Below are 13,904 nucleotides of genomic sequence, written 5' to 3' on the forward strand. Positions count from 1 at the left end.
TCACCCCATTTCAACCAGGTGACCGTGAATGATATCACCCTCCTGAGGATAACAAAGAGAGATAAGGAAAGGATGTTGTCTGCATGCCAGCAAACACCAGGACCATACGCTGCCATGCTTTGTTATGCATGATTCCAGACTACATGCTACTGGCCTGGCGTGGTAAAGTGTCCTACCATGGCGGACGGAATAAGGCAGCTTTCCCCAGAAACCTTTTGCAAAGGCTTTGGGAGTACATGAAGGAGAGCTTTCTGGAGATGTCCCTGGAGGATTTCCGCTCCATCCCCAAAAACGTTAACAGACTTTTCCAGTACCTGTACTGACCGCGATTGCCAGGGCAAATTAATCAATAATCATTAAACACGCTTGCTTTTAAATCATGTGTAATATTTACAAAGGTACACTCACCAGAGGTCCCTTGTGCGCCTTCAGGGTCTGGGAGCACGCCTTGGGTGAGTTCGGGGGTTACTGGTTCCAGGTCCAGGGTGACAAACATATCCTGGCTGTTGGGGAAACCGGTTTCTCCGCTTCCTTGCTGTGAGCTATCTTCATCATCATCTTCCTCGTACCCCGAACCCACTTCCTTGTTGCGTGATTCTCCATTGATGGAGTCAAAGCACAGGGTTGGGGTAGTGGTGGCTGCACCCCCTAGCATGGCATGCAGCTCCGCATAGAAGCGGCATGTCTGCGGCTCTGCCCCAGACCTTCCGTTTGCCTCTCTGGCTTTGTGGTAGGCTTTCCTTAGCTCCTTAATTTTCACGTGGCACTGCTGTGCGTCCCTGTTATGGCCTCTGTCCTTCATGGCCTTTCAGACTTTTTCTAATATTTTGCCATTTCATTTACTGCTACAGAGTTCAGCTAGAACTGATTCGTCTCCCCATATGGAAAGCAGATCCCGTACCTCCCGTTCGGTCCATGCTGGAGCTCTTTTGTGATCCTGGGACTCCATCATGGTTACCTGAGCTCAGGGCTGGCTCTGGCTTTTTTGCCGCCCCAGGCAAAAAAGCCTCCCGATGCCCCCCGGTGGGGAGCGCGGCACGGGAGGGTGCCGAGACCAGCTGCGGCCCCGCTCTCCCCGGCTGGCCGGAGCGCCGGGAGGAGGGTGGCGAGCCCGGCCGCGGCCCCGCTCTCCCTGGCCGGCCGGAGCGCCGGGGGAGGGCGGCGAACCCACCACAGCTCTGCTCTCCCCGGCGGCCGGAGGGGAGGGCAGGGAACCCGGCCAGGGCCCCGCTCTCCCCGACCGGCCGGAGCGCCAGGAGGAGGGCGGAGAGCCCGGCCGCGGCCCCGCTCTCCCCGCGTGCACGCCGCCCCCCTCCAGGTATTGCCCCAAGCACATGCTTGGAGGGTTGGTGCCTGGAGCCAGCCCTGCCTGTGCTGATGAGCTCTGCGTGGTCTCCACGCTGGGCAAACAGGAAATGAAATTCAAAAGTTCGCGGGGCTTTTCCTGGCTACCTGGTCAGTGCATCTGAGTTGAGAGTGCTGTCCAGAGCGGTCACAATGAAGCACTGTGGGATAGCTCCCGGAGGCCAATAACGTCGAATTCCGTCCACACTACCCCAAATCTGACCCGCAAAGGCCGATTTCTGTGCTAATCCCCTCGTCGGAGGTGGAGTAAAGAAACCGGTTTAAACGGCTCTTTAAGTCGAAAAAAAGGGCTTTGTCGTGTGGACGTGTCCAGGCTTAATTCGATTTAACGCTGCTAAATTCGACCTACACTCGTAGTGTAGACCAGGCCTTAGAGGCCCTTGTTTGGTAAAAATCAGTGTACTTGATTGTCAGCCTGACACCAGAGAAGCTGTTGTGAATACACCGGTTGGGGAGGTGCTGCCAAGTCCGCTCTTCAGCAGAACAGGGACCGCATTAGGAAACGTACGCAGACCCGAGTAAGATCCCCTTTGTTTCTTTGGTTGCTTATAAGAAACTTCACTTCATCCTTTGAGGTCAAATCTCTCATCAGAAGGGAATCCCTAAAACCGAGCAAAGCCCTCTTTAATCATTTAGGACACTGACTAATTCCCTGAGTGTTTGTAACCATGCCGACAGACACACACACACACACAGAGCTGGGGTTGGACCAGGAGTCAGAGGGCAATATCTTACTGCCAGACTAAGGGGACACCAGCAGGGTAGTATAAAGCATTGGTGAGAGAGATGTCCTCTTTCCTTTCTCTCAGTAGTTGTACCTATAGGATTGACCGATTCCTAAGGGCTGGGGAAGCCAGCTGCAGGGTGAAGGGAGGATGTACCTCTGGTTTCGGGCTGGATCATGTATAATTTAAGGCCAGAAGGTGTTATGCTTATAAGAAGCACACAGGATCTTTTTCAGTGGAAAAGGCAATACGCAGCGTTTATTGAAGATGCAACAATTAGCATATGCATTCAATCACACCACACCCCCACACACACTTTCCCGCCAGTCGATGTTATCGTTACCAGGCCAGAGTCCGGATCAATCTAGTGGCCAGCTAGGTTGATCACGAGTAGGGAGGAGCCGGGTTCTGTTGGTCGCGACACGATGCTCCGGGGAAGTCTTGGCAGGACGAACCCAAAGTTTCATGCCAAGGCAGCCTGTTTATATAGTGATCTTCCTTCATTGGGACCAACGAGGTTTGCACCGTCATGCTGTAATCAATTGTTGTTTGACGAGTGCTTGTTTCCTTAAATAGTTTTTCTTGTCCTTTATCTTGTTCTTTCATCAAGTCTCTCAGGGAGTTACGCCAGCTTGTTTTGATCACAACTACCTTGTCCCCATAGATAGGTGCCTGTCTCATCTTTAGAGTCATCAATCTGCCCTCCTCTAACATTTCAATAGGGGGCATGTTGCAACCTCCTGGCGCCCATGCGTCTGTCTTCAGTTCCTCCCTAGAACATCTGGTCTGGTGATGGCCTTCACACTTATCTCTTACCACACACATTCCTCATTCACACACAACACAGAATTGATTTACACAGAGCATTTGAACAGGAACATCAAATTGCAATGCAAGAGAAAAAACAACCAATGCATTCATTTACTTATTTTAAAATACTAAACCTACAACAAAGTGGTGACCCTAAAAGGTCTGTTAATGCCTTGAAATCAGCTCAGATACAGAATTATACAAAATACAAACATAAAATCCTACTACCACAAAGGGATCATGAAATCATACAGTCTGACCTCCTATATATCACAGGTTTCAGAGTGGTAGCTGTGTTAGTCTGTATCCGCAAAAACAACGAGGAGTACTTGTGGCACTTTAGAGACTAACACATTTATTTGGGCATAAGCTTTCATGGGCTAAACCCCACTTCATCAGATGCATGGACAGTAGGCAGATATATATACACAGTACATGAAAAGATGGGATTTGCCTTACCAAGTGGGGGGGTCAGTTCTAACGAGACAATTCAATTAAAGTGGAAGTGGGCAATTATCAACAGGAGGAAAAATCACTTTTGAAGTGGTAATCAGGGTGGCCCAATTTCAAACAGTTGACAAGAAGGTGTGAGTAACAGTAGGGGGAAATTAGCATGGGGAAATTAGTTTTTGTAGTGACGCATCCACTCCCTGTCTTTATTCAGGCCTAATGTGATGGTGTCCAGTTTGCAAATTAATTCCAGTTCTGCAGTTTCTTGTTGGAGTCTGTTTTTGAAGTTTTTGTTGTTGAAGAATTGCCGCTTTTAAGTCTGTTGTTGAGTGTCCAGGGAGATTGAAGTGTTCTCCGACTGATTTTTGAATGTTATAATTCTTGACGTCTGATTTGTGTCCATTTATTCTTTTGCGCAGACATTGTCCAGTTTCACCAATGTACATGGCAGAGGGGCATTGCTGGCGCATGATGGCATATATCCTATTGGTAGACATGCCACATTTGAAAGATGGCACCGCACTCATATTTTTGAGGTATCACATAGTTACGTGATGCAAAACAAAACCAATGTTCTTACTTTCAGACTCCATTTGAAAGCTGCAAATTGTACCCGAGTTTTCCGTATTTTCCACAGATCACAAACCCACACACTTTTAATGAGTATTTATATAACAGACGTCACCAACTGTTGTTCTGCTGAATTGAATGAACCGCCATTTAAATGGATTTTCTCAGCATGTTGGTTATTTCATTCTGAATGCTTCCTCCAGGCTCTCCAGGGCCTGCTCTTTGGTTATTTTTTCCCAGTCCCCTGGGAGCTCGGCTGGTTCGGCAATATACGCTTCAGCAAATTCTTGATTGAACTCCTTAAAAACAAACTTCCAGTAATCAGAGGCGTTGATGCTGGGGTCTGGCTGGATGCGCCAGTCGGGAAAAATAGTGCGATAATCTTTACAAAGATGAACTTCCCATTGTGTCTCCGGGCATAGGAATGTGCCATTGGAAACCACAGCAGAGGAGCATAATTCATAAATGAGTATGTTTGTTTCACTGCACCTGTATGCCCCTAATCCTTGAGGCCGATGTACCGATGCAAAATGCTCCTTATGATCAGTACCTACTGCCTCACAGGGGACGTTACAGAATGGACACTGCTTCCCACAGCCAAACACTCGCTTGAAGATCTCATCCTGGGGCTTCACTGACAAAAGGGAGAGTTTAAACTCTACTTCCAAATTTTTAAATTCAGCTAAGATTTGTTGCTCCAGGTCAGAAAGGGAAGTCTGAATGAAAGCAGCGAATTTCCCAGTGTTAATGGAGTTTATAAACCGTATCCCTACTAAGCAGTCTTTGGAAATGACCAGATCTTTCTGCAGCACTTGGCAAAAGTTGTCTATAAAGGCCGAAACTGTGTTAGACTTATCTTCGGAGTTTTCCAGAGCGCCCCTGACTTTCTCTATTACAGTGGATAGAATCTCTCTCTCCAAATCTTCCAGGCCTTCGTTCTCACTGTAGTGATCAACCAGGTGTCTCTGTATCTGGCTTTTCACAAAATCTTCATAGTTTTCAATATATCTCACATAGTTGTAAAAATCATTTTCCTCCAACAATTTTTTCTGCGTGGTAAATTGGAAAAAGCCCCGGCTGGTGTAATCGATGGACTGTCCATTTCTAAGAATGTCATCCGCCATTGCTATTCCTAGCCTCTTCTTCATATAGTCCACCAGGGCAGGTTTCAGACACTGGTCACTGAAATCCCTGGCCCTCTTGTGACTTACCTCTTTGTCTAAGTAAAGATCTTTCAGGATGGAGAAATACTGAAGTTTAAGTTTCTTCAGACTTTGCTGAGGGTCAGTTTCTTTCTTAAAACTATCATGGATTTCTTGAAACACAGTAGCAGCTTCTCCCAAAATGTGAAGCTTCAGGTCAACTTCAAAGCAGCCACTAGTGTGAAGTTTTGAAACATCCTCCTGTTGGAGTCTCTCATTGATCATACACAGCAATTCTCTGCAATAGATTTCGTCATAGTCTCCTGTGGAATTTGCTTTCTCATCAATGTAAGCAGAGCACTGGCGCATTAAGGATGTAGCAATTTCCTCTGCTTTATGCCAGCTTTCCTTTGTGAATAGTTCCTTCAAAGTTTCAGACCATGCTAAATCTAAGTATTCTTTTTTCATTGTGAAAGAACTCATTGAATAATATAGCAAGCTCCTAGCTTCTTGAGGCATCAGCTTCCCTCGAATCTCCAGGTCCTCTTGCAGCAGGCTTTGCATTTCTTGAAAAATCAGTCGCTTCATTGAAGAAAATAACATTGACTCGGACAACACCTCTCTCCACATTGCTTTGAATTCCTGCTCCAGTTCCTCATTGTTCAGTTTACGCTCACGGCTCCTGCAGTCTTCCAGAAGCTTGTCAACCTCCTGTTCAATTATTTTCCTGAACTCAGCCTCGCTGTTGTAATACTTACAATGGTGCTTTCTATTGTTCTTTGCTCTCTCCAGCTGTTGGTGTGAATAATGGTGAAACGTAGTTGTCGTGCTTCTTGTGCTCCTGATGAAATCTTCTTTGATCTCTAACATGTGCATGCCTGATGCCCCATCTTTTATATATTTTTCCAAACACTCAAAAATCTTGTCTTCTTCATGCTGCAGTTTCTGCTGGGTTTCCTGACTTAATTGGGCCAAGATCTCGCTCTCCAGTTCATCTGGTGCCTGATTCTGGATGAAGGTTTCTTGTTCAGACAGCCAGAGATGCATCTTCTTTTTCAACTCCCATTCCAGTTCAGAAAACTTGGCAGACAACTGGTTGTAGGCCTCTGTGGCAAAGGGGTTTCTGAAGCTGAAGCAGAAGTTCTCATGCTTCAGTGCATTCCACAGGCTCTTCACCCATTCAGTTAACTGGGGAATGTTTTTGGGAGCAATCTCAACTGAATGGATCCTTATAAATTGAAACAGGTGTTTCTTCAGCTCCCCCACACTCTCACTGTATTCCAAGTTCACTGGCGCCATGGGAGGGACTCCGTGCCACAGGCTGGGGAGGTACCAATCTTGTATTTTTGGATCATAGTCCATAATATCTGAGAATGTCACTTCTTTGTGTAGTTTTTCCATCCTTGCTGCAGCTTTGGTCATTTCATTCAGCTGCTCCAGAAGGTGTTTCCTGTCCCTCATGTTTTGTCCAGGCACAGACACATCACTGACGTTCTGATGCACAAATAAACACTGGGGGTTTTGCCCGATTTCCCTTATTCTGAGAAAGGCATGGACCATAATTTGCAGAACATCCTTCATTTCGGTGACGTTCTCTGTGGTCATGTTAACGATCGTTATGTCACTCAGTCCAATCACCAGGGTGGCCAGCTCATTGTCATGTTGATAACTGTCCTCTAATTTGGCCAGTTCAGGGGCTTTCAGCCCTTCTGTGTCTATCACCAGGATGAAATCACAGCCCAACTCCTGCTGAAAGTTCTCTGCCACTTTAATGAGTGACATGAAGGCTCCTCGCATACATTGGCCACCGCTCACTGCAAACTGCAGGCCGAACATGGTGTTGAGGAGGGTGGATTTCCCAGTGCTCTGCCCTCCCAGCACCGTTAGAACCACCATTCTGGACCTTCCCCCCAGCTTGGCATGGAGCTGAGTCAGAACATCTGTCACCCACTGCAGTGGGATGTTGGATACATCTCCATCGATCAGCTCCATGGGAAACCCTTCCAGCATCAGGTCAGCTGCTATGCCTGGGAGACGGGTGAATTGCTTTTGGCTTTCTGCCATTTTACCTTCCTTCACCATTGCGTATTCAGCCTCATACAACTGTCCCAACTCACGCAGGAAATGTTCCACCCCTAGGGAACCAGAAGAGATTAATTTATTTAGTTCTTCTAGCTTTTGTGGGTCACCTGCCAAAGCATTATACTGAACTTGTAGTCTGGAATGTTCATCCTTAGCAATGTGATCCAGCGTATATTTTAGCCATTTGAGGAAGTGATGTTTCTCCACTGCACTCAGTTGTTCTAGTCCATTGATAAATTTAATCAGCCCATCGTTAAGCTCACAATTATTTTGCTGGGCATGAAGCTCTGACAGTTTTTCTTTCAGCTGCATTTTATAGTCTTCAGGAGGGACGGTCCCTTGTTCTTTCATTCTGCACAGCTCTTTTTCTACTTTAGTCAAGGTATTCCACAGGTCTCCTTGGAGTTTCAGCATTTCTGCCTTGCAGTTGGTCACATCTCTCATGTTCACGGTAATTTCTCTAGCCCACATGCTTCCGCTCTGACATTCCTCACAGTCCTCATCTACAAGGACACCTAATTCACGTGCTGCTGTAGCCACAGCTTCCATATTTCCTCTCTTGTTAGAGGAGTTCATTATGCTTCGTATCATGCGCTGGAGATTTTCTACGAATTCTGTCTCATTTGTGTCATTGCTTTTCTCCAGCACATTGAATTTGTTCAGATTCAGCACTGGGGCTAATTTATTAAGGAAACCGAGAGTTTCACTGCATTTCTCAGCCTGGGCACTGAGGATGAAGTAGTATTTAGTGGCTGATCGCTGCAGAGATGATAACAGTGTGTATTGTCTCTCACTAATACTCTCAGTAACAATGAACACTGCTGAGGAGATCTCTGTTAAAAAGCTGAACTGCAGCCAGTGGGACTCAATGTCTCCGCGCAGGTTTGTAACTGCGATGGGCTCTGGGAAAAGATATGAATCCTCATTTCCAGCAGGGAAATACCAGGAAATCTCGACCAGCCCATCTGCGATTTCCCGAGGGACATTCCCAGACTCCATGTCCCGATGGATGAAGAAATTGTGGTGCTGCTGGGAGGGGCTAAGAACCTCATTGAGGAGTTTGGACTTGGAGAAGTTGCAGCTCCCCACCCGCACAAAGGAAATGGTTGGCATTGCTGTGAGCACCAGGCTCTCCTCTCTGAACCCTCTGCTCTCTGCCAGGGAGTGCGGCCTCCACTTCCTCATAATGTCCCTCATGGCCCACAGCATCAGGGTGCACTTGGGGGTGTCGAGGGCAGGCAGCAGCAAAGGGAGGGCAAACTGGCACATGGACATTTTGGACAGGATCTCCTGCTGTAGGAAACTGTCTGAGCAAAACAGAACGGCACAGAGAACATCGAGGGGGTGCAGAGAATCTCTGGCATCTGAGTTGCTATGGTGAAGAACATTGCCACCACCACCTTGTCTCCCATTCTCCTCACTGCTGGCTTGGTCACCAGTTGCTCCCTGCCAAAAGTTTGTGTTTCTGGCCGTCCCATTCAGAGCCATGACCTTCCTCAGAAAATGCCACGGTAAATCCCCTAATGCCCGAGGAGTCCAGTCCTTTAGACTTTCTGGGTTGATTTCCTGAAGATCCCTCAACCCCAGCTTCATGCTTTTGTGCTGCTCCATCTTCAGCTTGGCCAGGATGTCCTGGAGTGCTCCCCTTCTCTCTGCAGGAAGAGGTTAAAGCATGAGCAGGTTTCAGAACTGATATTTAAAATATACGTATTTTTTGGCAAGTCTCTTTTGACACTGAACATTGGTGCACACCAGGGGGTGGTGAGAATTGTGGTCTTCACTTTCAAGTATGAGTGAAAGAGAGGGCGAAAACACGTAAAGATTTTGGAGCATGAATGGGTGAAGAAATGATCAGTGAAGCTAAACTTTTCAGTTCTGTTCTGTTATCTCTTCAGTTCCTTGAAACCTATTCTGTTCTCTTTGTGCAAGTTTAAACAAACCTACCTACCTGCCAACCCAGCAAAGCAAATAACCCCAACCAATCAAAAACAAACTCTTTGCCTCAGAATCTTTAAAAGTATTTAGGTCCCGAATTTCTGTTGATTTCATGCTTCTCTCTCATTGAACATTTGTAATGACAGACAGTCCCCACGCTCTTTCCTCGCTCATAAAAGGACAGACACAGCAGCAAATCCTTTTAGGCAGTATTGTGAGTACAGCTCTTTGCACCTTGAGCCGTGAAACCCAAAGCACATGAAACTTGTGCCTAATTCAGCATAATTTAATGCGAGTGTTTCCATTTGGATCCAATTGGTTCCAAGCTGGTGGAGAACCGAGGACGTACAAACAAGGATTTTTGTTTGCTAAGGTAGTTTCTCCATGCTTAGCTCACTGATTGTCATCAAACAAGGAAATAAATAAGTTGGCAATTGCTAAATGCATCATGTTGTGCTAACTTTAAAACTATTAAGCTAATAACTGCATCTTAAACACTTATAAGAACTTTCCAAACCACCTGGGGGATCTAGGAGCACATGTTTCTGGTGCAAGGATCTCACAGCTGTGAGATAGAATAACAGAAAAATCAGTTCGGACCAACACCTTCCCTGCCGCAAGTGGGGCTTGGAGCAGGGTAGGCTATTTATGGGCTAGGGACATAGGAGTCCTTTCCCACTAGGTTGAAGAGAAGAATCACTTTGTTGCTGTTCCTGCAGCCCTGAGGTTGCATTCATACGGGCCCCTCCTGCCTTTTCATTCTGCAGAGAGAAAGTCCAGGGAAGGGCACAAGGGGGGACTTTCAGACCCTGAATCTGCTCCCCACACAACCCTCCACTCCCCTGCACTAAATCCTGCCACAAGACTGTTATGTTCACCGCCTACACCCTGAAGTTAGATAAAAACATAACATGCTTTTGCTGGAAAATGACCACATGTTCCTGGTTTTCCTGGACATTGCACCTTTTTTGTGCCTCCTTTCCGTGTCCAGGTGGTTTTTCCTAATGTCCGGGTGTTCCCCTCTGGTGTTACCTGGACCGGTGACCTGCCAGGTCACTCCAATCCTTGACTCTGGGATCCAGCCTTACCCTGCTCTGTTGTGAGACCCCCCACTCCTGGGCTGTTCACGCACAGCCTCTGGCATGTAAACTGCTCCTTGGATTGTGCAACCGAATGATACTAGCCAATATCTCCGGTCCCAGACACGACCCTAGGAACCTCCGTCTTGCAGTGTCCAGTTATGCCCACTGGACGCTGCAAGCTTAGATAAATTCGTCAGTTTAACAAAGAAATTGATATGTCCCAGGCTTGTTCTCCCAAGGGGAGCCTCTGACACACTGCAAACCAAACGCACTGCTTCAGGTCGATGTATTAGCTATAAAGGTAGATTTAAGTGATTATAAGTCAAAGCAGAACAAGTCAGATTTGGTCAAATGAAATAAAAGCAAAACACATTCTAAGCTGATCTTAGGGAGGGGGAGAGGGATAGCTCAGTGGTTTGAGCATTGGCCTGCTAAACCCAGGGTTGTGAGTTCAATCCTTGAGGGGACCACTTGGGGATCTGGGGCAAAATCAGTACTTGGTCCTGCTAGTGAAGGCAGGGGGCTGGACTCGATGACCTTTCAAGGTCCCTTCCAGTTCTAGGAGATGGGATTTTTTTTTAAATTTTATTTAGCACTTTCAATGTCCTTACAAACTTCGATACTTCTCACCACAGGCTGGCTCTTCAGCCAGGCTCTCCCCTTTGATCAGTGGTTCAGTTGCTTGGTGGTGGTGGTGTCTGTAGATGTAGGTGGAAGAGAGAGCACACGGCAAAATGTCTCTCCCTTTTATCATATCCTTTCTTCCCTCTTGGATTTGCCCCCCAGCTTCAGAGTCAGGTGAGCATTAGCTCATCACAGGCCCAAACTGCCCAAAGGAAGGGGGTGACTCCCTCCAGGGTCTAACCGATTCTTTTGTTGCTGCTTAAGCCAGTGAACTTTGTTCCTGTGAGGCTGGGCTGGGTTTGTCCCATACGTGACCTGATGAGGTGTGAACTGCCTCTCTGCTCTTGGGGAGTTTTTGCCTGGGCTTCTTTTAGCCATGAGGACACATTTTCAGCCTGATAACTATATACATGAAATTACAACCTATAACCTCACTATAACATTACTGTAACAATTACTGTAACCTCACTATAACAACCATTCTCAGTTCATTATGAGCCTTCCGAAGACACCCAACATGACAAACTTTGCACTGGATACCACATAGTCATTGTATAAAGATGAACATGGGGGTGTAGGGTGTTCCCCCAACGTACAGAGCACCACACCAGGGTTTTTGCAGAGCAGACATTGCTGCTCAGAAAGATCCCTGATTGGTCCACTTCCCAATTGGTCCCTCCCCCCTGCATCAGCAGCTGATTGGCTCATTCCCCTGCAAGCCACAGCTACCAGATCCTGCCTACCCAGGCCCCGGTTCCAGCCATGGGCACAAGGGGATCCTGCAGCGAGGCACTAACTGATGGCCACTGCTACATCCTGGGCTTGTGCCAGCTGCCCTGCCAGAGAGACACTGTCCCCCACCTCCAATAAGTACCTCCCACCACAGGTGCCCCCTCCAGCACCCCCAATTGTACCCCCAGCTCTCCCCCTCCCCCCTCTGGCAGTGTCCTCTTTTTGAGAACCTGGAACGTTCATAAAAGAAAATACCTTTAAGAAGTTCTTCCCCCACCATCTCTGGGTCTTGGTGAGTCTCTGATTCCTGGTCTGGATTTGAACCACCTAGAAAGACATTGTGGGTGCTTAAAGATCCTCTTGATTAACTTCTCAGATGCATCTTTGTTCATAGCCACACAAATAAGCCAACTCTAGGAGTGGGAGTCAGTCTCTAATTTCTGCAAAATAGTCTTGACACATGCAGTGAATTTCTCTTGAATTCTTGGTTCTTAAAGTACATCCCGCATAGAGAACAGGAGTATTTCTGGCACCTTAGAGACTAACAAATTTATTTCAGGTTTCAGAGTAGCAGCCGTGTTAGTCTGTATCCGCAAAAAGAAGAACAGGAGTACTTGTGGCACCTTAGAGACTAACAAATTTATTAGAGCATAAGCTTTTGTGGGCTACAGCTCACTTCTTCAGATGCATAGCGTGGAACACACAGACTGAAGATATTTATACATACAGAGAACATGAAAAGGTGGAAGTACGCATACCAACTGTAAGAGGCCAATCAATTGAGATGAGCTATCAGTAGCAGCAGAAGAAAAAACTTTGAAGTGATAATCGAGATGACCCATAGAAGGTGTGAGGAGAACTTAACATGGGGGGAAAAAAAATTCAATTAGTGTAATGACCCAGCCATTCCCAGTCTCTGTTTAGACCTAATTGTGTCTAATTTGCATATTAATTCGAGTTCAGCAGTCTCTCTTTGGAGTCTGTTTTTGAAGTTTTTTTGTTGCAGTGTGAATCTGGATGTTTTTACAAGCTGTGCAGCGATGACAAAGGACATTCCCCATTAATATGTGTGTATTTATGTGGGTGAGACACCTCTGATTTCTCACTCTGATTTCAAATCATAGTTTAGATCTTATTCATTCCATACTTTCATAGTTTAGCCCTAGCAATATAGTCTCCCGTTTCTTTGTTTATGCAGACTCTCAGGATTGCTGGGTCAATGTAGCTACATAAATATATTTTTTGGTTTGTACCAAATGTGGCAAGAACAAAAGCTCACTATGCAGAGGACATATCTCTTGAGGGAAACAAACAGGCGAAAAATCCAAATGTTTTTTTTTGCTTTTGTTGAAAACTGGGAGAAGGAAAAAGTAAAACGTGGATCTGAAGAGGGAGCAAAGATTACCCAAAAAGTATACAAATACACCTAAAATCTAAGAACTTTCTGGAACCTTCTTGCAAACTCCTGACATGCCTAAAGTATATGGAGAATTAAGTCCATATTTTATCTAGGCTCGTGCATACACATATGACAAAGCAAATGCTACGCAGGGAAGTTGCAGAGGAGTGACCATAAGAGAAGGGGTTTTATCCCTCCAGGTCTTGTTTCTTACCCCCTCCTGTTGTTTTTGTCAATCTCTCTGCCAGGTCTTGCTGGTTTATAGCCCTCAGCACCTTCCTAGTCACCTCCACCCCATCGTCATCCTTGCAGCCACGGAGCAGCTCCTCAGTTAGGTCTCTGGGGTCTGCCACCTGCAGCGTGCTCCAGGGGATGTTTCCAGAGCCTTCTTGCAACTGAATTTCACTCCGTTTGGATGTAAATGTCTCAAACTCTTCTCCCAGGTCTTCCAGGGTTCCCAGCAGATGATCTCTCACCGTCTCCTCCATGTTGCTTCCTCAGAAGACGGACCACAGCCTCAGGAAACTGCTTCTGTGCCTGCAAACAGGAAGCTCAGCAATGATTTAATCCCAGAGACAAGCCAAAAATGAAACTAAAAGCTCTCCAGTGCACGCTGCGGGGAGCAGCCCCCCTCCCTCCCCTCCGCCAGAGCTGCTCCGCACAATGTGCACTGGACCAGGGCTGTGCATTTCACTTAGGGTTACCATATCTAATAAATAAAAAAAGAGGACCCTCCACGGGCCCTGGCCCCGCCCATTTCCCCACCCCTAGCCCCGCCCAACTCTGCCCCTTCCCCGCCCTAACTCCGCCCCTCCCACTCCCACTCCCAGCCAGGGGGAAAGGGCTGCCCGAGCGCTACCGGCTTCACGGTTTGCCGGGCAGCCCCCAGACCCTGCGCCCCCGGCCGGCGCTTCCCCAGCGCAGCTGGAGCCCGGGAGGGGAAGCGCCCAGCCAGGGGCGCAGGGTCTGGAGGCTGCCCGGCAAACCG

General features: G+C 47.2%; 1 protein-coding gene across 1 annotated transcript; it reads right to left on the bottom strand.

Moving 5' to 3' along the window:
• Positions 1-1,617: 1,617 nt before the first annotated feature.
• On the bottom strand, positions 1,618-13,620 carry LOC101951624 (up-regulator of cell proliferation-like). Its single transcript, XM_005279367.4, has 3 exons — positions 13,131-13,620; positions 11,773-11,844; positions 1,618-8,796 (listed from the first exon to the last, which is right to left on the bottom strand). Exons 1-3 carry the CDS (start codon positions 13,402-13,404, stop codon positions 4,097-4,099), a joined length of 5,046 nt encoding a protein of 1,681 aa, XP_005279424.2. The 5' UTR covers positions 13,405-13,620; the 3' UTR covers positions 1,618-4,096.
• Positions 13,621-13,904: the final 284 nt, after the last annotated feature.

The sequence above is a fragment of the Chrysemys picta genome, chromosome 4 (genome assembly GCF_011386835.1).
Source record: "Chrysemys picta bellii isolate R12L10 chromosome 4, ASM1138683v2, whole genome shotgun sequence".
NCBI lineage: Eukaryota > Metazoa > Chordata > Testudines > Emydidae > Chrysemys > Chrysemys picta.